At 41.5% G+C, this 27,171-nt stretch overlaps 1 protein-coding gene across 1 annotated transcript in view; it reads left to right on the top strand.

Annotated features, from left to right (window-relative positions):
* Nucleotides 1-27,171, top strand: part of LOC126413103 (lactase/phlorizin hydrolase-like) — a 233,745-nt gene that overhangs the window by 144,361 nt on the left and 62,213 nt on the right. The window contains exons 13-14 of the mRNA XM_050082997.1: nt 24,796-24,880; nt 25,577-25,707. Coding sequence (XP_049938954.1) covers nt 24,796-24,880; nt 25,577-25,707 — 216 coding nt within the window. The remainder of the gene's footprint in view (nt 1-24,795; nt 24,881-25,576; nt 25,708-27,171) is intronic.

Raw genomic sequence — 27,171 nt, 5'->3', positions numbered from 1 at the left:
GCTTACATTGTATGAAGTACAAAGATTGTTTTTCCAAAGGCACGTAACCTTCTATGAGTATATATAAACACGAAAAACACAAATACAGAAAGAAGATACAAACCGGTATACTAATACAGTAACGAATCAAAAGTATCTGGACACCCGAACGTAATGTGAAATTGAGCGCTAGATGTCTTGTGAGGTAGAACAGACCGAAAGAAGAAGGCGGAGAGTATCGCATTGTCAGTACGAAAGCGGTAAGAACCGCATTAGCAGAGTACAGTGACTTCACTGGATGTCACTTGAGTGCCTGTGTAAAACAAATCGATCAATCGTAAAACTGCACAGGTGGACTGTTTCTGATGTGATTATGAAGTGTAAGGGCGAACGAACAACCACAGTTAAAGCAAGAGCACATCATCCACTGGCGAACACTGAGCGTCGAGCATTGCGGAGAGTTGTTGCAAACAGTCGCATGAAGTCAGCGGAAGAAATCACTCATGAGTTCTAAATTGCTACCAGTGGTCCAGGTAACACAATGTCTTTATGTAGGGAATTAAAAACAATGAGGTACAATGTTCGAGCAATTCCTCATATCCCATAAAAAGAAAATGGCTCTGAGCACTATGGGACTTAAGTTCTGAGGTCATCAGTCCCCTAGAACTTCGAACTACTTAAACCTAACTAACCTAAGGACATCGCACACATCCATGCCCGAGGCAGGATTCGAACCTGCGACCGTAGCGGACGCGCGGTTCCAAACTGTAGCGTCTAGAAAGGCTCGGCCACCCCAGCCGGCTCATACCCCATGCATTTCTATACGCAATGTTAAGCGACGCTGGAGGTTATGTGAAAATTAGGGTTTGGGGGTGTTTTTTAGTTGCCAGGGTGTGATCCCCTTATCGTGCTTCAGATAATGGTAGGTGCGGAAGGATATGAACGCATTTTACAACATTGTGCACTGCGTACAGTTGGGGTAAAAAGTTGGGAGAGGAAGGATGAGGAAGGAGTCAATGGGATGAGAGTGGTGTACAGTTATGCTGTTCACAACAGGCATATTACCGTTATCTTACGATGGAGAAAACGTTAACTACTTGCTGCTACTGTAACAATGATGAGTAATAGAACTGTATTTTATCATTAAGGATTAATTCAGGATAGTTGGTAGCCAGAATTTCGGGTAATGTTATTTTACTGCTTGTAATTGCCATTTGGAGAACATCGCACTTGACATCATAAGAATGCCATTCCTTCACAGCATCTTGATAAAATCTGGTATATTTTGTTCCTGGTCTCCTACTCATTTCTAGTTCATTCAGTCTTGTAATTATAGTCTTTTCTAACAGAAATGTGCATAATTTGACAGAAAAATTGCAGGAAATTCTAAAAATTCCATCTCTGTTCTAAGTGTGCAACCTTGATTTACTGTTCAAAACAATGTGGGCAACAATATTGCAAGTATAGAAATGTGGAGTACATTTCTTGGATTTTAGTTTGCTGGCAAGTAGTCTATGTGTGCGGTACTACCTACATTTAGCGCAGATGATCATTTTTTGTCAGTTTAATTTAGTGCCTCTGAGGAGTGTACCGATCGCAGTTTCTCCCGTGTTTCGTGTTTCGCCTGAGTATGTAATCAATTTCTTTCAATTTCTTTCATTTGTTACAAAGATATTCGCAGTTCGGACATGTGCTACTTTCAAGTCAAAAGTTGAAGAGATATGTGATTTTGCTTGACAGTTGCCTATTCCCAATGGCTTCAAATAAAATGCTTATGTTTCGTCTACTTCAATCTATCTCGTGAACACGAACATAAATTGGAATTTTTGAGACTACATACAGTTTGTGCATACGATTCACCGACCGAAATCAAAGTCTGTTAGCGATCACTGCAGCCGAAGCTATATGGGGCAGTGTCTTACTGCAGTTGGTTTGCTATTCCTCTCCTCCGGCCTGTTAAGATATCTCTACGCCGTCTCTCCTCAAGCCATCCGAAAGTGTGTAGTGGAGGCTCTCCTGTTCCAGTCGAGAATAGTTCGTGTGAACCGCGATTGATGGCAAGTCTCCGTGTTAGCTCGAATCTCGAATTTTTCCCACCTGTTCTTTTTGTGAGAGGTACTTGGGAAGAAGCAATATACTGACTGACTCTTCTAGGTAAGTACGTTTCCGGAATTACAACAGTAAATTACAGAGTGAGAACCTCTGTCTTGCAGTCTCTGCCACTAGAGTTCGATGAGAACTCCGTGACGCTTTTGCGCTTGCTGAACGAACTTCTGATGAAACGTGCTGCTCTTCGACGGGTCTTCTCTATTTCCCCTATCATTCCCGTTTGTAGCAGATCCCAGGCTAACGAATAATATTGAATTACTGGTCGAAATAGAGTTTCGTCAGGTACCTCCCTCGTTGGTGGACTTCACTTCCTGGGAATTCATCAATGAATCTCAGTCTGACATCTACCGTAACTGTGATGTTTTAGGCACATTTTCCACTTTAAGTCGATCTTCGCTCTTAGGAATTTAATGGATGTGACTGCTTTCAGTGATTGTTCTGTAATCATGTAACCACACAATGGTGTGTCCTTCTCCCTGTTCGTACTCATTACGTTACATTTGTCAACTGCCAATCCATGCGCCAAGCTTCGTTCCTCTGCAACTATTCCCGTATTTCACTATAATTTTCTATCATAGCGACTCCTCTGCATACAACACCAACCGCGGCCAGCCTCACAGAGCTTCCGTAGTTACCCATGTCGTGTCACTGCCAGACACCACACTTGCTAGGTGGTAGCCTTTAAACCGGCCGCGGTCCGTTAGTATACGTCGGACCCGCGTGTCGCCACTATCAGTGATTGCAGACCGAGCGCCGCCACACGGCAGGTCTAGAGAGATTTCCTAGCACTCGCCCCAGTTGTACAACCGACTTTGCTAGCGATGGTTCACTGACAAAATACGTTCTCATTTGCCGAGACGATAGTTAGCATAGCCTTCAGCTACGTCATTTGCTACGACCTAGCTAGGCGCCATTATCAGTTGCTATTGATATTGTAAATAATGTACAGACAAGAGCTACGTTCAACATTAATGGATTAAAGTTACGTATTCCACCATTTGCGTCCGTTTTTCTAAGTTCTAATATCCTTGTCCTGTTCCAGACGTCACGCCAGCCTGCGTGAGCTTAAACGCGTGCCTTTCGGCTTCCTCTATTTATACGGGTTGGCTCTCCTGCCAGCCCACAACAACCCACATGGTGCTTTAGGTCCATTGTGAAATGTAATAGTCGTGTCATGACCTCTGAGAAATTCTCTCCGTTAAGAACAATCAAGTTTGCATGTTCATGAATGAACTACGCTAACGAATTTTTCTTCGCCACTGAAACTGCAACTCTCAGAGATATCCATGATGCGTCTTCAATGAACTTTATCGCTTTCGATTATCTATGCAAGGAGAACACTTGAAGTCTGGTGGGGCAGTAACTCTCTTGAGTACCTACAGCGTTATTAACCTTTGTGTAAAGTTAGCGTATCGGGTGCCAACAGACAAGGGAAATAATAGTACTGGGCCGGCCACTATTTCAATCTCAACCCTACATTACGCCGTGTAATGAAGGCATTTTTTCCTGACATCTTAGTTCCCTAGCTTTAGACCGTTAGTTCCGTTTCTGCAGTCAGTGCATTCGTTTTGCGTTCAAGTCGTAGAGTTACGGACAACAGCGCATACACCTTATTCTACCGTATCGATATTAACAATGTCTTTACACACTGATAAACCAGAACATTATGACCACTGTTCATTGCGATTCTCAAAGCCACCTGGTCGTATTGCGGAAAATGAAGCGACAAGTGCAGTACAGGGTAGCGGTAGCTAAACTTTCGGTACCCAGAGGACCCTGTGAACAAAAGTGATCATTGTACAATGAAACTTTATAAAACGTTTGTAAGGACATACGGAAGAGAAACAACGAATAAGAAATAGAAAGAAAACAATTCAGTTTCCACATCAGAGGATAAAATTTGCTAATTGTGTATCATGTATACGTTCGAAGTACAAACGCTAATTGGAACGACCGTCTGCATCCACGACAGCCTGGAACCGCACTAGAGACTGCTCTACCGCTACCCGAAACATCTCTGCTGGGATGTGGGTTGCCTCCCTCGCTACGCTCGACCTCACCCTCCAACGTGTGTTAATGTCCCTTTGATAAACCCTGTCCGTCAGGTAACCGCACAACCAGAAATCACACTGGTTCACATCTGGTGATCTTAATGGCCACGCGATTTGGAAAGAGTGTCCAGAGTAGTTGTCTGGCCTCACGAGCAATGTGATATGGAGCTTCATTGTGGTTTAAAACAACTGAGTACAAAGCACCTCTCTTTCACAGAACAGGGATGACATGTTGGTGAAGCAGATCACAGTAACGTATGCCGTCCATACTGCATGTCTATGGTCCTTGGGGTCCGAGTTCCTCAAGGAATAATGGACCAGTCATGAACTGGGCCTGCCGTGACGCAACATCACACAGAGAACCAAGGGAATTTCATGAAAGTTCTTTGGCAGTGACGATACCAAAATGCGACAACTCTGAGTGTTCACTGCTTCAGTGAGCGGAAAGTGTGCTTTATGACTCAACAAAATGTTTCAGAGCCAAATGTCGTCGACGTCAACACTTGTAACATACGATGTCGTTCACTCCAGCCTTGCAACAAACACGAGAGGAACGTCTACTCGAATGTCTGCGTCACATTGCCACAGCATGTGGGTAATGTAAAGTTTGTACGGACACCATTTCACCACCCTTCGCTGTGCTTCCCGAAGAGTGGACTACGGAATGCTCAGCTGTCGTAACACACCTCGAACACATCTTGAAGATCGCACATTGCGTCCAACATTCTCATCCATGACAAGAGGAACTTCTTCAACAATTTGTGTCGACAATTAATTCCTACTTCCAAGTAATGTTTTTCAATCCACATGCGGAAAGAGGACCTCTCTGTATTGCTTTAATGCGTCGATACTCGCGAAGAGCTGGTGTTTCAGATCTACGTTGACGTATCGTTACCAGCTCCTAACGGCGACTCATGACACTAACACTACTACCAACGCAAATCCTGCAGCGTACGGTCTGAACATCATTCCTATAAAGTACGATGCCCAAACTGTAAATAGCTTTCCGTCTACAGCGGCACGAGTAGCGAAAGTTTAATTGTAACACCGTGTATATACACTACTGGCCATTAAAATTGCTACACCAAGAGGAAATGCAGATGATAAACGGGTATTCAATGGACAAATATATTATACTAGAACTGACATGTGATTATATTTTCACGCAGTTTCGGTGCATAGATCCTGAGAAATCAGTACCCAGAACAACCACCTCTGACCGTAATAACGGCCTTGATACGCCTGGGCATTGAGTCAAACAGAGCTTGGATGGCGTGTACAGGTTCAGCTGCCCATTCAGCTTCAACACAATACCACAATTCATCAAGAGTAGTGACTGCCGCATTGTGACGAGCCAGTTGCTCGGCCACCATTGACCAGACATGTTCAATTGGTAAGAGATCTGGAGAATGTGCTGGCCAGGGCAGCAGTCGTACATTTTCTGTATCCAGAAAGGCGCGTACAGGACCTGCAACATGTGGTCGTGCATTATCCTGCTGAAATGTAGGGTTTCGCAGGGATCGAATGAAGGGCAGAGCCACGGGCCGTAACACATCTGAAATATAACGTCCACTGTTCAAAGTGCCGTCAATGCGAACAAGAGGTGACCGAGAGGTGTAACCAATTACACCCCATACCATCACCCCGTTTGATACGCCAGTATGGTAATGACGAATACACGCTTACAATGTGCGTTCACCGCGATGACGCCAAATACGGATGCAACCATCATGATGCCGTAAACAGAACCTGGATTCATCCGAAAAAATGACGTTTTGCCATTCGTGCACTCAGGTTCGTCGTTGAGTACACCATCGCAGGCGCTCCTGTCTGTGATGCAGCGTCAAGGGTAACCGCAGCCATGGTCTCCGAGCTGATAGTCCATGCTGCTGCAAACGTCGTCGAACTGTTCGTGCAGATGGTTGTTGTCTTGCAAAAGCCCCCATCTCTTGACTCAGGAATCGATACGTGGCTGCACGATCCGTTACAATCATGCGGATAAGATGCCAGTCATCTCTACTGCTAGTGATACGAGGCCGTTGGGATCCAGCACGGCGTTCCTATTACCCTCTTGAACCCACCGATTCCATATTCTGCTAACAGTCACTGGATCTTGACCAATGCGAGCAGCAATGTGCGATATGATTAACCGAAATCGCGATAGGCTACAATCCGACCTTTATCAAACTTGTAAACGTGATGGTACGCATTTCTCCTCCTTACACGAGGCATCACAACAACGTTTCACCAGGCAGCGCCGGTCGACTGCTGTTTGTGTTTGCGAAATGGGTTGGAAACTTTCCTCATGTTAGCATGTTGTAGGTGTCGCCACCGGCACCAACCTTGTGTGAATGCTCTGAAAAGCTAGTCATGTGCATATCACAGCATCTTCTTCCTGTCTGTTAAACTTCGCGTCTGTAGCACGTCATCTTTGTGGTGTAGCGGTATTAATGTCCAGTAGTGTAACCGGAGCGGAGACGAGTGGGGAATCATTCTAGCGACGATGCGTGCCGAAAATGGCGATATTCACTTAAACAAGCGTTTTGGACGTAGGGCAGATTGTTATGGCGTGCCACCTGGGAACGAGAGCATAGGAAACAGCGAAGTTGGGCAGCAGTAGCTGTGCTCTGTATAAAGTGGCTGAAGTACGGTGACACCACTAGGAGGCTACAACATGTTGCACGTCCTCACACCGTTAAAAAACGTTAAAGGGCGGAGGCTTTTCCGTTATGCAGAGAAGGACAGGGTACGATCTGTGGCAGATCTGACAATAGAAGACAGTGCTGTTGCGTGCAGAAGTGTTTGACAGTGTGCCGTTCCGTGCACATTGTTGAATATGTGACTCCACAACAGACGACTTAACGTCATTTCCTGTACTGATCGAACGACTTCGTCAATTTTGATTGCAGTGAGCGTGGCATCATTGAGATTGGATTCTGAATCAATCGAGTCGTGTCGCCTCGTCAGATTAATAAAGTTTCTTGCTACGCCAGGTTGATGGTCGTGTTCAGGCACGCCGTCATCCGGTTGAACGGATGTCTGAAACATGTGCCGTGCTACGGGTGCACGCCAGCAAGGTTCGTGTTATGCTATGTGGCACATTCGCCTAGGCTTCTGTGAACTAGTGAGCAATGTCCGGACTACCCGTATTCCGTTATATTGCATGCCTTCCCCCACGATGACAGCATCTGACGGAAGGAGAACTGCTCGTATCACAAGGCCAGACACTCTCTACAACAGTTTGAGAAGGGCGGTAGTGAACTCAGGCTAATGCCTTGGCCATGAAATTCCCCTTATCATAAGCCGATGGAGCAGATCCGTTCCTGGCTGGCAGTTATTGCCGAGCGGTTCCAAGCGCTTCAGTCCGGAACCATGCGGCTGCTACGGTTGCAGGTTCGAATCCTGCCTCGGGCATGGATGTGTGTAATGTCCTACGTAACAGTAACTAGCAAGTTGGGTTATAGTTTCAGCAGAGCATTTCAATTTTGGAACAGGACATTAACAGAAAAGAGCCTTTTTCATACAGAAAGAGTAAACAATGATATAGATTTTTCACTGACACCGACAATGCAGATAAACACTCTAATTTCGACGTTTTTCAGTCAATCAAGCCAACGTAGACAATTGTGAAGCAGTAACAGACTAAGACAGACAATATTTACAAGAACTTTTGCAATCACATTCGCATGTTTTTGACAATTCGTAATGTACTATCTACATCTACATCTACATTTATACTCCGCAAGCCACCCAGCGGTGTGTGGCGGAGAGCACTTTACGTGCCACTGTCATTACCTCCCTTTCCTGTTCCAGTCGCGTATGGTTCGCGGGAAGAACGACTGTCTGAAAGCCTCCGTGCGCGCTCTAATCTCTCTAATTTTACATTCGTGGTCTCCCCGCGAGGTATAAGTAGGGGCAAGCAATATATTCGATACCTCATCCAGAAACGCACCCTCTCGAATCCTGGACAGCAAGCTACACCGCGATGCATAGCGCCTCTCTTGCAGAGTCTGCCACTTGAGTTTGTTAAACATCTATCATTGTTACCAAATAACCCTGCGACGAAACGCGCCGCTCTTCTTTGGATCTTCTCTATCTCCTCCGTCAACCCGATCTGGTACGGATCCCACACTGATGAGCAATACTCAAGTATAGGTCGAACGAGTGTTTTGTAAGCCACCTCCTTTGTTGATGGACTACATTTTCTAAGGACTCTCCCAATGAATCTCAACCTGGTACCCGCCTTACCAACAATTAATTTTATATGATCATTCCACTTCAAATCGTTCCGCAGGCATACTCCCAGATATTTTACAGAAGTAACTGCTACCAGTGTTTGTTCCGCTATCATATAATCATACAATAAAGGATCCTTCTTTCTATGTATTCGCAATACATTACATTTGTCTATGTTAAGGGTCAGTTGCCACTCCCTGCACCAAGTGCCTATCCGCTGCAGATCTTCCTGCATTTTCGCTACAATTTTCTAATGCTGCAACTTCTCTGTATACTACAGCATCATCCGCCAAAAGCCGCATGGAACTTCCGACACTATCTACTAGGTCATTTATATATATTGTGAAAAGAATATGCGAGGATTTGTGTATGAACTCCAAGTGAAACATTGTAAGACTTTTGCTTGAAAGCATAACTCAGTACCTTTTATTTGTAGAGACAAAGTGAAACAAGAATTAGAACCTATACCCACACAAGGAATTATTGAACTGTTGGCAAGTCCGTATATCGGCCCATTACACATAGTTCCCAAAAAAGACGGATCGTTGAGGCTTGTGTTAGATTCACGACAGGTTAATGACAGTGTAGCTGCAGATACAGACAGACCACAGACACTTGATGAATTGCCACAATAGTTTCATGGAGTGACAGTATTTTCGACGTTAGATTTACAGCCTGGATTTTAGCAAACATAACTTCACCCTAATTGTAGTTAATACGTCGCCTTCATATGCTTCGGTAATTGATATCAGTTCTGCAAATTACCTTTTGGCCTTAGCATATCATCAGAAACTTTCATTCGAGGTATGAATACTATTCTTCCATCTGATATAAAAGAAAGGATCACATCGTATGTCGGTGACATATTTTTTGCGAAAGCACCTTGGCATAAACGCAGTAGTACCACTGGATGCACTCTCACGTCAGGGTATTAGAGACAGTCTACGGAAACCATAGATTGGAAAAACATCTATTGACATTTTAGGCCACATCATCACTGTTGTCGGAATTAGTCCTGACTCAGGTAAATTTCAAGCTATCCGAGACATCAATGTTCCCACAAATGAAAAAGAACTATGATGTTTTCTTGACCTCATCAATTTTTAGGTGTTTCATTCAGAATACAGATTTAGATATACCAAGACTTTGTTAGCTAAGTGGTAAAAACTGAAATTGGTTCTCGAATGATCAGGCGTTAACTGAATTTCTTAATTTCAAGCATTCTTTACTGAACGCCCCTTTATGATCGCACTAGAACCTTTCAAAAGATTTTAGTAATGCAACAGACAATTTCAAAACGGCTCTTGGTGTTCATCTGTTCTAGGAAATAGAAGACAATGGCGTCATCGTGTAGAAGATTATTGCCTTTGCCAGTCTTGTACTTTCCCCAGTAGAAAGAAATTATTCCATTACAGAACTTGAAACGTTATTAATCGTCTGGACTTTTGCAAAATTTTGCTATTTCTTATATAGTAAACATACAAAAGTCTGTACGAATCACCGCGCAGTTCAGTTTCTCATATTCGCTAAGTTTTCGTATAAGTGTCTGCGACGATGGAAACTTCGTCTACAAGAATTCAATTTCACAGTCATCCATGTTCCAGGCACCCAAAATGTAGTCGCTGACACTTTATCAATATCTCTTACTAATTCTCAAACGACTTCTTCCACACAGTTTTGTCAGTGAAACTTCAGACTTCTTTACGTTCAGCAAGATGCGTTTGGGGACTTTGTGTCTTCTGTATTAAAAGATATTGCCAAACAACGTGTTTCTCACGCAGCTTGACTTGGCCAAATTCATGTTGTATTCTCGCAGGCAGATATAATTGGTTTCTCTCGCAGTTTCAAATGCACAAAGTCGCCCAAAGCTAAACAACAGTAAAGTTACAACCAACTAAGAGTGCCAGTACGAATGCAAAATCAAACGAAAATATTTGTTAAAGCAAACTTTCAGTGCCTTCGTTAACAGTCAGTAGTGTGGCAATGTGTCAACAGCTTCACGGAAATCTAGGAATCAACCTGTTACCTTTATCACGGTTCATAGAATCTCCTGTGACAAGAGGGCAAGTTCAGTTTCCCAAGAAAAAATTTGGAAATTTGTGGTAAGGTCTTATGGGACCAAACTGCTAATGTCATCGGTCCTTAAGCTTACACACTATTCAATCTAACTTACGCTAAGGAAGACACACACACGCATGCCCGAGGGAGGACTCGAACCTTCGATGGTGGGAGCCACGCGAACCGTGACAAGACGCCCGAGACCACGCGGCTACCCCCTGGAGAGGTTTCGCAATAGCGATGCCTCCAAAACAGTGCTGATTTGTGCACAGAATCGTCTCCTTTCAAGACAGTTTACTATTTTCGGACTGAGAATGAGTTTTGCTGCACACTGATGTTAAAAATGTTGGTCTATAACTTTGTTGGTCCGTTTTTTATCCTTCTTATATGCAGGACGGACCTGCGCTTCTTTCTAGTCGCTTGGGACTTTGCGCTGGACGAGAGATTAGAGATAAAGGTAAGCTACGCAAGAGGCCAGTGGCGCAGAGTGCCGTAGAGTTCGTGCTATTGTTAAAAGACAGTATGCTTGTGCGAATCTCTTGCGCAAACAACTTATTAACTGGGAAGTTTAAAAATTCGCCTTTACTTTTCATAACTTCTACTGCCACTCCAGACTAGTCAATGAGTGACCGGACAGAAGCTTTAGATCCACTTAGCGCGTTTACATGGGGCCAGAATTTTTTTCGGGTTCTTGGGAGGACCTATTGCTACGATATGGCGGTGGTAGTTGTAAGCCTCACGTATAGAAATTTTTAGAGACGCACGAATTTCTATTAACTTCTGCCTGTCGTCATTTGCAGTCTCTCTTTTGAACCGAGATGCAATAGCCTTTGCTTCTTCAGCATTTTTCGAATTTCGTTTTTAATCCCTGGTTGGTCTTTTCTGTCCTTAATACAGTTACTCGGCAACATACTGCAACACAGTATGATTCACTATCCTTTTAAAATTTGCCAGTAATTCCTCTGCGTCGATAGTACTGGAACTAAATAACATTAGTTCATTGTCTAAGTGGGATGCTAACAACTCTTTGTCTGCTCTTTCTAGCTGCTCCCTGAGTTCTTGAGTGGTTTATTAAGTTTAGTAACCAAACTCGTTATGATGACATCATGCTCACTAATCGCTGTCTCTATACTGACACTGTCGTGGCAGTCGAATTAGCTGCTCAAGACAGACTTTGGGAAACATGTTCAGAAGAACTTCGCGAGACTCCTTGTCTGTGCCCCATGCGGTCATGTGGTCATAACAACCGTCTTGTTTCATAAACGATTCAAGATATCGAAAAGAGGTTTATCGCCACCGATACTAGGCAGTGAGAAACATACATTGCATGATTTTTTATTTTTTATTTTTTAGTTATCAGTCTTGTGACTGATGTGAAGCGAGCGCAACGAATTCCTCTCCTGTGCGAACGTCTTCTTATCAGAATAGCACTTGTAACCTACGTTCTCAGTTATTTGCTAGCAGTATTCTAATCTATGTTTTCTTATACGATTTGTACCGTCTACAGCTCTTTACAGTACCTTGTGAGTTATTCCAAGATGTTCTAACAGAAGTCCTACCATCCTGTCTCTTCTTCTTGGCAGCGTTTACCATATATATTGCTTTCCTCGCTGATTCTCCTGATCACTTCCTCACTCCTCATATTACCCGTCCATCCAATTTTCAACATTATTCTGTAGCACCAGATCTCAAATGCATTTGTTCTCGTCTGTTCCAGGTTCCCCACAGGCCATGTTTCACTGTCATATAATGTCATGCTCCAAATGCACATCTCAGAATTACTTCCTCAAATTAAGGCCTGTAATTGATACCAGTAGGCTTCTCTTGAACAGGAATGCCATTTTCCTATTGCTAGTCTGTTTTCTATGTCATCCTAGCTTCCACCATCATGAGTTATTTTGCAGCCTAAGCAGAAGAATTCTCTAACGTCATCTACTGTTAGGAAGTTAAGTTTCTCGCTGTTTTCATTTTTGCTACTTCTCACTGCTTTCATTTTTCTTCGATTTACTTTCAATCCAGACTCTGTACTCATTAGAATGTTCGTTCCATTCAGCGGATCCGGTAAATTTTCTTGACCTTCAGCGAATCTTACTACTGATATCCTTTCCTCTTGAATTTTACTTCCATTGTTGAAGCTTCTTATATTTCCGTAATTGCTTCTTCCATGTATAGATTCAACAGTAGGGGTGAACGACTACATCCCTGTATTACACCATTTTAATCGAAACAATTCGTTCTTCCTCTCCCGCTTTTATTGTTCCCTCTTGGTTCTTGGACGTATTGTGTACAGCTCCTCTTTCCCTATGGTTTCCCCTACTTTTCCCAGTGCTTAGAACAAGTTGCACCATTTTAACATGTCGAATGCTTTCTCCAGGTCGAAACTCGAATGTATCTTGATTTTTTTCAGTCTTGCTACCATCATAAACCTCAACTTCATAATTGCTTATCCGGTATCTTTATTTTTCCTGAAGACGTCGTCATCTTTTCCGGTCTTCTTCATATTATTCTTGTCAACAACTTGGATGCATGAGCTGATACGCTGATTGTGCGATAATTCTCGCACTTGTCGGCTCTTGCACTCTCCAGAATTATATGCATGATGTTTCTCCAAAAGTGAAATGGTGTATTGCCAGTGTCATACATTCAGCACACCAACGTGAATTGTCGTTTTGTTGCCACTTCCCTCAGTGCTTTCAGAAATTCCGCTGGAATGTTATCTATCCCGCGTTATTCGGTCGTTAATCTCCCAAAGCTCTTTTAAAATCTGATTCTATTGTTGGGTCCTCCATCTCTTCTATATCGACTCATCTCTCTTCTCTTATCACGTCGTCAGCCAAGTATTCCCTCTCATAGAGGCCTTCAGTGTATTCGTTCCACCTATCCGCTCTTTACTCTGCATATAACAGTGGAATCTCCATTGGGCTCTTAACACCCTTGCTTTGAATTTCACAAAAAGTTGTTTCGACTTTCCTATATGCTGACTCATTTCTTCCGTCAACCATTTCTTTTTCGGTTTCCTCACATTTCTTATGCAGCTACTTCTTCTTTGATTTCTCAGCAACTAGTATCTTTGTATTTCTGAATTTCTCTTAACATTTTTGTACTTCTTTCTTTCATCATCACCTGCAGTATTTCCTCTCTAACTCATGGTTTCTTCACAGTTACGTTCTCTGTACCCATGTTTATCTTTCCAAATCTTGTGATTTCCCTTTTTAGAGTTTTCCATTCAGCTTCAACTTAATTGTCTTCTGAGCTACTCCTTATTGGAGTATCTACAGCTTCAGAGAACTATAAGTATACCTCTTTATTCCTTAACACTTCCGTACCCCAGTTCTTTGCGTATTGATTCTTCCTGACCAGTCTCTTAAACTTCAGTCTACGCTTCATCACTTCTAAATTGTGCTGAGTCTGTATCTGCTTCTGTGTACGCCTTACAATCTGCTACCTGATCCAAAATCTCTGCCTGAGTTTGACGTAATCTAACCAAAATACACTTTTATCGCCCTAGCGTTTCCAAGTATACCTCCTCTTGTGATTCTTGAACAGAGTATTCGCTATTACTAGCTGAAATTTATTACAGAGCTCAGTGTTTTTCCTCTAACATACCCACTACCAAGCCCATATTCTCCTCTAACTCTTTTTTCTATTCCTTCCCCTACAACCACACTTCAGTCCCCCATGACTCTTAGGTTCTCATCTCCCTTTACGTACTGAAATACCCGTTCGGTATCCTCATGTACTTTCTCTGTTTCTTCATCATCGGCTTCCGATGACAGCGTGTATACCTGAGCTATTGTTGTCTGTGTTGTTCTGCTGTCGATTCTGAGGACAACCGTATCACTGAACTGTTGCCGTAACTCACTCTTAATCCTACCTTCCTATTCAAAACGAATCATAATCCCATTATAACATTTTCTGCTGCTATTGATGTTAGCCTATACTTATCTGATCAGATATCCTTGTATCCTGTCCATTTCACTTCACTGACCCCCCCACTATATCCAGACTGAACCTTAGCATTTCCATTCTCGTATTTTTTAGTTTACCTGCCGTGCCTCTCGAAACTTTCGTGCCGAGACCAGGAAGTAACTCGCCTGCAGCAGTGGGAGATTGGTGGCTCAAGACGCATATGGATGTCTGTAGATCTGCTCGTTATACACTTCCACAGCACCTGGGCAACGGTTCAGCAGGCCGCATGTACACCTTAACAGCAGCAAAACGGCTAGATCTGAATTTGTGGATGTTTCACCAAGTCGAACGTCTATGGCCAGTAGTCGTTTGCTTCAATTTTCAGCCAATGCGCTGACAGTACTGTGTGAGGTACTCATTGATGTCTGCTGTGATACTGTTTTGTTCTTATCTCTACTACTTTCAGGTGCCTATCCTTTTGACAAGTGTACGTAATTTTGGCAGTTATGATCTTCATTCAACATTTCAATGCATAATACAATTTCAGGTTCGATTATGAACACCATTTAAGCGATTTGAACCTCCGTTTGTGATTTATGACGTAAAGGAATGATGAAGCACGGCTGCAGGAGGCAGGTTGAGCCTTCCTCATCTCATGATGGTCCATGTGGTTTCTGGGCCTGCTTCCATCACTCCCTAAAATCTCCCAATTTACAGATAACGCACAGTACAATCGGTTGCTGCATTCGTTTCAATATGTCTGCTACAATATAAACAACAAACAGTACCGCATGTTTCCTGTACAATAAGTTGTCAAACGCACTTTCATGACGTCCAGAGAGAAAGAAGGTTATCAAATCGTCAATTTAGTGTAACATCAAGGTAACTTAAGAAAAGCTTTTAGGTCAGTTCCTATTTTCATTTCAAAACTGAATTCTTTTTACTGAAAAAGGAGTTATCCACTTGTTTCACTAGTTCAGATGCCTAGTTAACTACATGTGATTTTCAAAATAAAGCAACTGCTAATCATAGGCGTATTGATTTTTTAAGAAATATGCAGTAATGTTGAAATATGTTGCAAGTGTTTTAATCACACATTTGATGTCGAATGCTCAGAAAATAAAGTTATTCATTCACTGTTACACCTTGAAACAAAACAAAAAATGTGAAAAACAATTCTCATATTTAGAACTCACTCACCAAATCTGCAGAAGATAATAAACATCCTTCTGGATCTCCTTGATATGGAAAGTGTTCTCAGAATAGCCGATATTTCAATCCTAGTGCAGGAACACTGACTTGAAGTGACTTTTATTGCGTTTCCTTTCTTATAGACAGGACTGACATGTACAAAGATTCGATGTTATTACAGGAAGTAATGAATGTGGTATTATGTGAAGGGCTTATGAATTTTCTTCTTGTCGCAGAGTGACAGAAATGAGATTCAACAACCATAAACTTGCGTCTGATTCCTCAGACTATCCCGCCGGCCGAAGTGGCCGTGCGGTTAAAGGCGCTGCAGTCTGGAACCGCAAGACCGCTACGGTCGCAGGTTCGAATCCTGCTTCGGGCATGGATGTTTGTGATGTCCTTAGGTTAGTTAGGTTTAACTAGTTCTAAGTTCTAGGGGACTAATGACGTCAGCAGTTGAGTCCCATAGTGCTCAGAGCCATTTGAACCATTTTTCCTCAGACTATCCTCTACTACACTTGTGTTTTCGGCAGTTGTTTCCTTCATCGCTATATCCACTATACTTTTATGGATTCCAAGTGGATTCAAAATCGTGTTCTTACTAAGTTACATTTGTGCTCTCCTTTCTGACAACTAGAAGATAATTGAGAAGTTTCTTTTTGAATCCACTCTTGCGCTAGTCTTTACACATATCTTTTCTGTGTTTCAGTGGAAAAGTCTCCTTTTCCGCTTTAAGTAATGTATAAATCTTTCAAAATGATTCAGCCTTTCTCAATTTCTAAATTCTTTAACACTCCAATCTTCAGTTCTTTCGACATGGCTCTCTCTTGCATACTCCTGGTACATGCACTTCCTTGGACGAAAGGTAGGATGTACCGGACTGCTGTTTGATTTTGGAAATATTTGCTGCCCATTGGTCTGAACATTTTAATTTTGTTCTAGTGCTGCTTTTTCTTGAATGTGTTTCTTCTACGAATTCTGAATTCTAGTTTAGAGGGCTGAGGCATCTGTAATGTCATCTTCAGGTGCCCTTTTCATTGGCTGCTGTTCTACTTCTCTAGCATTAGCTGGCTTTAAATACTTGAAAATAGAACTCTCGCCCTTCTTCGTGACTCTTCAGTTGATTATGGTTCATATTTAGTGGCGAATATGAATGGTGTAATACATAGCAAATCTCCCACAATACACTCCTTAGACGATTAGATGAAAACCGCAACACATTACCGTTTTTAGCTAACGTACTATTGTAATTACAAACAAGAATTATGAAAATTCCTGACTTAATCACGGGGTAATTTTCTTGCATAAGCTGTGTGTAACATAAGAGAGTATTAAAGAATTTCACCATATAGTTAAATACTGAAGCCACTGAAAGAATTACTAACAGTCTGTAGTCTGGTAATCTCTTACCTCCTTCCTTATCCGAATCGGAGAAATACAATTCAGTTCTGGAAGTGTCAGCTGCTACGTTGATAACGAGCCTATCAACAACAGAATCCACGAAGCCAATCAGGCGCCGAATTTTCCCATCTTCTTTTATGACGAGCCGTTCTATATGCGGCCAGCATTCGGCAGTTACGTGAAAAAGCTTCATGCCTTAGTTACAATATGACCGGCACCTTAACAGTCTTGTTGGTTCTCGGACCAAATCCCGCAGCTTGACTCAAGATCAGCTCTGTCGGGTTGATATTGTAATGGTACAGTAGCAAATGTAAAAATGCAACATTCGTATATGTGCCCGATGGGCTGAAAATTAATGTTTTTCATGTTTGTACGTACTTATCTCCCTCTGTGGTATAAAATGATGGACATAGTCCAAATAAAGAGGATTAGCATTTTTGGCTCAAAAAGATAAATTGTTATGTTTCCTTAATTTAAACCACTTTTTTGAATAGTCTTTCATAAAACATCGATGATTAGGAATTTATATGTGAAATGGAAACAGGAATTTCGCGTCCAATATGTAATTAGAAAGAAGAAGATGTGCATTATTCATAAAGAATTATGATGAGTTTTATAATTCCGAAATGTACGTATTTCAAATTGAACGAGGAAAAAATGATAATGGGGAGATATGAAGCAAAGTACGAATGAACACAATTTACTCAGTTTCAATTACGCTACCAACTGTGCTACACGTTAATGAGGAGTTCGTTTATCGACTGTATTACATACAACACTGGGGAAACTTCAAAGCCGATTATCTCTGTAAATTTATGAAAAACATTAAGAACAGCCCTTTTTCGGCACTTTTTAACCGTGTTCTACGCGTGTGTTTCACTACAGAACAAAAAGCAGCTTCAGTCATTTTTATACTCCGCATTAACAGCGCGACAATCAGAGCACAATACTGCAGAGACTGTGACTGCACACGATTTTTGAAATAAAAACTCTGTACCTAAAGCGTCAATAAGAAAAACGTTGATGGCTGTTAATAAATTTGAATATCTTAAAGTTTCATTTAACGTCACTTACAAATAAGATAACTAATACGTAAGTAGGACTTACTTCCAAGACCGTAACAACACCGGGGCACGTGCGATACGCCTTGTGTCCTATCATCGCGTTTGTGTTTGTTTTCATCCTGTTTATTCTTATGATGAACGGTTAAAGTCGACGTGGGCGAAGTGCAGTTCCGGCAACGGATTATAGTTTCGTTTTCGGCCCCACGTTAGGTCCAAGTGTAAAGTAATTTAATTTAATTGATATATGCTTTGATAGGATTTAATAAAGTGACGTCAAAACAAAACAGAAATAACTCTGATAATACTACGAACAGTGTAAAGTAATTTAATTTACACCGACGTGGATCAGCAATCAGCAAACTAGCTCACTACTCAGCATTATTACGAGATTATAAATAATTAATTGTCTGTCTCTTGAATCATCACAGATATTCTTCAATATGTATAAAAAGTTTAGTTAAAAATCATGTGCTTATAGCACCAGATAATATTTCGTATGGCTGTTCAATGTGAAGTAATAAATCCCTTAACTCCAGATCGTGGTCTCATCTCGATACAATTATAGCATAATCCTTTGCAGATGAAATCTTATACTTGAACCAGGATCCTGTGACCAGGCCTTTCTGCCTGCGATGTTATCTCGCAACCTTGAGAAAATCTGAATGTGAAATACATTAAATTATTCGTAGCGGCCGCATAGCTCGTGGAATCTGAAAGAAAATTTCGTGTCCTAACTCGCGACACTTCTCGAAGATGAGCTGAAAGAAAATTAATATTTATTTTCTAGTATGGCGCCTAACAATGGTCAACGTCCCGCTAAGGCCACGTCTACTCAGGACAAGTAAGGTTTAGAAATACAAATAATTATGCACCGTACACAAATTTTAAGTCATGATAACCTATATTTTAGATTCGTTTACAACTTACATAGACTGTTATAGCAAGGTGAACCTCAGACAATCGTTCTTTCCTCTTCGAGTCCAAGAACAGAGCAGGCCCCGGTGGCCGAGCGGTTCTAGGCGCTTCAGTACGGAACCGCGCGTCTGCGTGATCGCATGTTCGAATCCTGCCTCGGGCATGGATGTATGTGATGTCCTTAGGTAAGTTAGGTTTAAGTAGTTCTAAGTTATAGGGGACTGATGACCTCAGATGTTAAGTCCCGTAGTGCTCAGAGCCATTTGAACCATTTTGAACCAAGAACAGAAGACCAAAAAAAAAAGAAAGCTAGTTACAGAATCTCGAATGTCCGTGGATTGTATTGCAACACAATGCAATTATTTACTCTTTGGTGTACATCGCCAGATATTCATACAATAATTATCACTACATGTCATTTATAAATTTCAAATTTATGACCACCCCAGGGGATACAGTAGATCCATCAACATGACAATGTCTGACAACACACGAACGCTGCTGTATCTGCAATAATCCGGCGATTTGAGTCCACTGTCATCAGTCATCCAAGTGCTGACTTGGCCCCATCTGATTTTCATCTGTTTTCAACACTTACAGAATACCTTCGTGAACTTCTATTTGATAGTGATAAAGCGATGCAAGCAGAGTTGAGATTGTTACTCGACAACAAAGTCAAACGGTCTACAGGGACGGTATCAACAAACTAGTCTCTCGTTGGGAGAAACGTGTTCGCCCCCAGGTTGACTATATTCAGGAATAAATATGTAGGCATGAAGAACATCAATCTAGAAAGTTAATAACGATTTTTTAAAAGGCATTTGTGAGTTTTCACATAAAAAATTCGGCGGCATTGTGTTTCAGCACGCACTAGTATGTGCAGCACAAAAATATCCCCCCGTTTAATGTATGTGTACAGTGTAAAAGAACTCACTGAATGACGCATCATTGCCCAGCCAAAACCACTTAGGACACGTACGTGAATTTGGACAAGTTAGATCTAACATTTTAGGCATAGTTTAAAAAGGTATTTTTCGAAATTCCACACCTAAGGGGGTGAAAAGTGGATGGAAAGTTTTTTTTAAGAAATGTTGCTCGGCAGGCAATTTTGAAACTAGAGCTAGGAAAATTACTATTTAGTTTCTTGGTCAGAAAAAGAAAATGTGCTGCAGAAGTTTTGGAAATTCAACCCCTACGGGAGTCAAATAGTGGATGACAGATTTTTTCGGAAATAAATCATTAATAAAGAGTACTGAAGCGTTTTTAAAGCTACATCTATGAAAATTGACGCAGTATTTGGTATCTTCCTTAAAAATGAAAAATAAAATACTTGTTCCATGTTTTTGGAAACTCAACATCTAAGGTGATAAAATTTATTACATTTATATGTGTTTTATTTAAAATATATTTTATGAAATTATTAAAATGCTTCACCATGAAAACAGAATCCTTTTTTGGTCAAATTATATTCGGAAAAGACCATGCTTTTATTGCCTTCATTCGCGTGAAAAGTTAGATGTTTACAATCTGTGAGCGAAGGCACAATTAGCTATTTAACAATCATCACAACAGGTCATGTCTGTCAGAACTCTATAGGAAAAGAAATTGTTATTAAATATATTAATTTTCACTGGGCGTAATATATGTATATAAAATTATTTTTCTTGTAACTGTCATGCAAACTGATCTTTACCGATCACAAAATGGATCCAATGATTATATATGATTACCTGTACAGCAATATCTACATCTACATCTACATTTATACGCCGCAAGCCATCCAACGGTGTGTGGCGGAGGGCACTTTACGTGCCACCTTTCCTGTTCCAGTCGCGTATGGTTCGCGGGAAGAACGACTGCCGGAAAGCCTCCGTGCTCGCTCGAATCTCTCTAATTTTACATTCGTGATCTCCTCGGGAGGTATAAGTAGGGGGAAGCAATATATTCGATACCTCATCCAGAAACGCAACCTCTCGAAACCTGGACAGCAAGCTACACCGCGATGCAGAGCACCTTTCTTGCAGAGTCTGACACTTGAGTCTGCTAACCATCTCCGCAACGCTATCACGGTTACCAAATAATCCTGTGACGAAACGCGCCACTCTTCTTTGGATCTTCTCTATCTCCTCTGTCAACCTGACCTGGTACGCATCGCACACTGATGAGCAATACTTAAGTATAGGTCGAACGAGTGTTTTGTAAGCCACCTCTTTTGTTGTCGGACTACATTTTCTAAGGACTCTCCCAATGAATCTCAACCTGGCACCCGCCTTACCAACAATTAATTTTATATGATAATTCCACTTCAAATCGTTCCGTACGCATACTCCCAGATATTTTACAGAAGTAAATGCTACCAGTGGTTGTTCCGCTATCACATAATCATTCAATAAAGGATCCTTCTTTCTACGTATTCGCAATACATTACATTTTTCTATGTTAATGGTCAGTTTCCACTCCCTGCACCAAGTGCCTATCCGCAGCAGATCTTCCTGCATTTCGCTGCAATTTTCTAATGGTGCAACTTCTCTGTGTACTACAGCATCATCCGCGAAAAGCCGCACGGAACTTCCGACACTATCTACTAGGTCATTTATATATATTGTAAAAAGCACTGGTCCCATAAAACACTCCTGTGGCACGCCAGAGGTTACTTTAACGTTTGTAGACGTCTCTCCATCCGTTTGAGACGAGAAAAATCATCGCCGGTTGTAAGTGTGGCTGTAGCAACTATAGAACGGCTTTTCCACTTTGTCTCTTAACACGCTATATGAAATTATATTGAACCCACTGGAGAAATTCAACAGTGGAACGAGTGACAGCGATGTAAAGCGTAAGCTAACCCTTTTATAGCGCTGAAATTTACACTTTAGCAACGACTGTAACAACATGAAATCCCATTCAACAAAAATATCTATGCAGACCTTACAGTCTACGAGATCGAAACAGTGGGCGCTAAGCTAGTACTTACTATTAGGTAGATTGAGGGTGGAGTGGTGGAGAAAGGAAAGGGAAGAAATTGAATCAGCTGCATAGGGACTTCATGCGGAATAAGCGGCGACGAGTGAAAGTTTGTGCGTGAACGGGACTCGAACGTGGGAGCTCCTGCTTACTGGGAATTTGCATTAACCACTGCACCACCCGGACACAGTGTTTATCACAAATGAGCGGACTATCTCGGCTCGCTCCCTGACCACATCACATTCCCACGTAGCTCCATTAATCTTCATTTACCTTCGATGTTCTGCTTGCTCGCTAATTTTAGATTTCCGCTGTAGGTCGAACGTAAATGTGCATCTACACTGAAGGTTGTGCTGTAATTGGCCATCGAGATAAATCAGTTACATGAATGTGTATTGTCTGTTCTATCGGAAATATCTGTGTGAACGGATACCACGTGAAATCCTCAGTTACGATACTTACTATGTAAATTGAAGGTGGATGTGGGTTGGCGGGGGGAGGGGAGGGGGAGGGGGGGAGAATTGAAAGAGAAGGAAAGGAACAAATGATGTCAGCTGCATCGGGAATTGATGAGAATCAGCGACAACGAGAGAAAATGTTTGCTGGCCCGGGACTTGAACCAGAGACATGTCCGAAAGAATGGACATCACGGTTTCATATAATAATACTTGTGCCCCAATAGTAAATTCTGATGCATATTCAGTTGTATCACTGAAAGAGTGAGAGTCATATAGCTACCTCAAAAGTGCAGAAGATCGAATTATTCAGTATTTGTACTATGGTGTCAAAATTTAGGACAGGCAACTAACGTGGTCTTTACCGTATTTACAATGCTCTGTGACGTTCTTGAATGAAAACTGCTGATTTGGCTCCTCTGTTTTTATGCACAGTTAATAACCCGAGTTTTTTGTACATCATTTTGAAACAGCTTGAGACACGGCACATACCGTAATATGCTGAATCATTCATACGAATAGAATTTCTATTGCGACTGTGTGTAGCAATTTCTTAGCAACTGCAGTATTTCATGTCTAAAAGCTGCAAAAAGGCTTAAGACAATTATACAAAATGCTGGTACCATGAGAATGTCATGCACTACCTACGAATTATGCAGACACTGCATCATATTCGCTTGTGACTGGGTGGAGGAAATGCGTTACTTCAACAATTTTGTTATTCTCGCTGTATGTATTGTAACACTAAACATTCGTTGAACGAGTAAATTGCTATTAAAATACTTCTATCCAATTTATTTAATCGTATGGTGACTTTATACAATATACAGTTGATATAAGACAAGTGATTTTATACAATATACATATGATATAAGACAAGATTAAACCTTAAAGTCTGTGTTTTTCAAGCAATTAATTAAGCTGGGTGTGAGAGTGAACAAGTCGTTGGCAATTCCAGGGTACGAATGAAGTGGACAGCGTTGGACTAGATATTCAATTGCCCGCTCTTCTTCATTACATTCACTCATTAGTGAACTGATCCAGCCCCATTTGTACCTGAAGTAACTACAACAACCATGTCCAATCCTTAACCTGTTGAGGCGGCACCAGAGGTTCATCGGTAGGTCAAAGCCTTTTCGCTTCTTTGTGGGATCAAGGTGATGGTCTCTAGTTCCCAATGTTGTTTTTTTTCGACCATTCATGCTTCCAGCTTTCATTTAGATTAAAATCATGTGCGATGAGTTGACCTGCAGTAACACTTGCTATCTTCTTGATCGCAATCGTTACTGTGGCGGATGACAGAATTCCTGGAGCAGTGGTAGAGAGGGTGACGCATAGATTTTCTTGGCTTCCCTCAGTAGAGCTTGTTTCCGCCTTAAATGAGGTGGAGGGATGTAACTCAATACAGGTAACGAGTGGCATGGGGTTCATTTGATGGAACCGGTAATGCAGCGCATTGAGTCGTTCAGCTTTGTGTTTACCTTCTTCACATGTATATTTTCCAACCACAGTATTCGGTAGCAGAGTACACAAGACTGATGCCAGTTAAACGCAGACACTCAGCAGAGGTTCCTCAGGTGGTACCACTGAGCTTATATAGTACGTTGTTCCTCGCAGCAAGTTTATGAGAACGCTTGATGATGTGCTCTTTGTAGCTCAGGGTTCTATCTAGAGTGACTCCGAGATATTTTGGGAAAGGATTGTACCTTCAACGTTTGTCTATTGAGCAGAACTCTTGGTTTGTATTTCGCAGCATGATTCGCTAGATGGAAACAAGAGACTTCAGATTTTCATGTGCTTGGGATCAATCTCAGGACTTTAAAGGAAGTTAACATCTTCTCCAGATCCTCCGTAAGAATTCGTTCACCATCTTCTAAATTACTGCTCTATGCTACCAGTGCGATGTCATCAGCATAGATGAATTTAGTTGATGTTGTGGTTGGTAAATCATTAATGTATAAATTGAATAATGATGGGGATAAAACATGTCCCTGTAGTAGTCCATTATTTGTTTTCCGTTTGTGGCTTTTAAAGCTGCGTAGAAACACTTCAAATTGCCTTTCACTAAAGATGCTGGATATTAGATACATAGTTTCTCGTCTTGGTAGAACTTGCAGTAATTTGTAGATCAGTCCCTGAAGCGTAATTGATAAGAAAGTCTGTACTGAAACCATTGTATAACACTCACCTACTCATGACGTTCCCTCCGCACACCTCCGATAATATCGCTGAGAAGCACTTGTATGTTACAGCAGAGGCTATCTCTAACGATACGTATTGATTAACTGATGATAACAAACAATTATCTAATTTAATTTATTGAGTTTTTGTAAACATCTTACGAAACTGCAGCGTAGCTACAGTATATATAGAGACCTGGAGAAGGTCACATAGAGGCATTGGACATTGCCAATCATGAAGTTCCTGATCGCCTTTGCGGCTGCGTTGGCCGTTGCTGCGGCACAGACAGCAGCTGACAGATTCCCAGATGACTTCATGTTCGGAGCTGCAACAGCAGCGTATCAGATCGAAGGAGCCTGGAATGAAGATGGTGAGTTCAGAACGACTAATGTATTCAGCAGCAATGTAACGAGAACGAAAGAAACTTTGTGTAAGAAAACATTCCATCATTAATTTCCGCGCATGTGGATTCACAGCCTCGACGCAACTTTTAAGTGTTAAAACAATTTTAAGCATCCGCCTTAGGCTGCAAAAATTCCTTATGCAATATTAAATTCATTGTATGATGTTTCATGTTACATTATCAGGCAGTTTCGGCCCGTACATTTTTTTTTTAATGCAGCTGCATATTTAAAGATTGTCTAGTATGAAGCCAGTACGGGTCTGTGTGTGTGTGTGTGTGTGTGTGTGTGTGTGTGTGTGTGTATGAAGGAAGAGGAGGAACAAGTTTCTTTTCTCACGTAGGTAAAATAGTTTTGAAATTTGACACATATACGAGTATCATCGACGCAACTGAATTTGAACGTTTCCACACACCGGAACTGCCCAGCAAATGTAATTTAGTACATGATGCAATAAAGGTCACCTTGTATAAAGACTTTGGCAGCCTACGTTGAATGCTTAAAATGGTTCTACCATATAAATGTTTAATTATGTTTACAATAACGTGTGGGGTCAATATGTTCCAAGTTGTTTCTAGGCAAAGGCAATTGGTCAATACTAAATTTTCATGAAAGTATTTATTGTGAAATATTACTTACTGAACTGTTCTGGCATATCTGTACAGGGAAGGGAGAAAACATTCAGGACTACCTCTTCCACAACCATCCTGAATATACTGCAGGAGATACAGGGGACGTTGCCTGCGATTCTTACCATAAGTACAAGGAGGACGTGCAGATGCTCAAGGCCCTCAATGTGAGTACACTTTCAAAGCGAAGACGACCATCTTCTGCATTTCCCGATCGCAACCCGTCTCTCTTCATTTGTCATCAATTCATTCTTCACTGCAAAAAGTTGGTGATATGTTTATTCTCCTTATGTGTCGCAGAAACAGTTCTATAGCTGTATAAAAGGGCAGTTTTTCTCGAAAACGAATGCTGTTTCATTTTCAGATATAAGCTCCTTTGAGTAAACATCTAGGGGCGAACTAAATGGTGAACTTCAATTATGCGGAAACTAGTTGAATCTCAGAAAGTCTAATATCAAGAGGCACCACAGTTTCGGACTGATGTAGCATTCTCTCGAGCTACAGGGGAAATAATGCCTCCGTATTCTCCAGGAGTTAGATGAAGCAAATAAAGTACAAGCAACATTTCAGCAGCAGTTCCCAATTTTATACTGCAACAGACAATGAAGAACAAAGTAAAAGAAACTCGGTAATACAGAAACCAAAGGATCGTATGTTTACGGTACAATATAGGGAGATTACTATATTTGGAATTAAGTCCAGAAATGGTTAAGAATGTTGAAGCAAACCTGCTGTGTTCTTTCTAAAGAAACCATTCCAAAATTCGAGTTGATAGATTTGGCGAAACTCTGAAAACATAGTCGTTCTGAAAAGGGTATCTGAACCCCGCTACTCATATATTCGAGTCAGTGCTTTAACCAGTGTGCCACAATCCCTTTCTTTCGGAACTTCGGACCCATTTTCATAGATGGTTACGTTGTTGTTGTTGTGGTCTTCAGTCCTGAGACTGGTTTGATGCAGCTCTCCATGCTACTATATCCTGTGCAAGTTTCTTCATCTCCCAGTACCTACTGCAACCTACATCCTTCTGAATCTGCTTAGTGTATTCATCTCTTGGTCTCCCTCTACGATTTTTACCCTCCACGCTGCCCTCCAGTGCTAAATTTGTGATCCCTTGATGCCTGAGAACATGTCCTACCAACCGGTCCCTTCTTCTCGTCAAGTTGTGCCACAAACTCCTCTTCTCCCCAATTCTATTCAATACCTCCTCATTAGTTATGTGATCTACCCATCTAACCTTCAGCATTCTTCTGTAGCCCCACATTTCGAAAGCTTCTATTCTCTTCCTGTCCAAACTATTTATCGTCCATGTTTCACTTCCATACATGGCTACACTCCATACAAATACTTTCAGAAACGACTTCCTGACACTTAAATCTATACTCGATGATAACAAATTTCTCTTCTTCTGAAACGCTTTCGTTGCCATTGCCAGTCTACATTTTATATCTTCTCTACTTCGACCATCATCAGTTATTTTGCTCCCCAAATAGCGAAACTCCTTTACTACTTTAAGTGTCTCTTTTCCTAATCTAATTCCCTCAGCAACACCCGACTTATTTCGACTACATTCCATTATCCTCGTTTTGCTTTTGTTGAGGTTCATCTTATATCCTCCTTTCAAGACGCTA

This window comes from Schistocerca serialis, chromosome 7 (genome assembly GCF_023864345.2).
Source record: "Schistocerca serialis cubense isolate TAMUIC-IGC-003099 chromosome 7, iqSchSeri2.2, whole genome shotgun sequence".
NCBI classification, from domain to species: Eukaryota; Metazoa; Arthropoda; class Insecta; order Orthoptera; family Acrididae; genus Schistocerca; species Schistocerca serialis.
The sequence above is the reverse complement of the archived record's forward strand: the minus strand, read 5'-3'. Positions and strand labels throughout refer to the sequence as shown.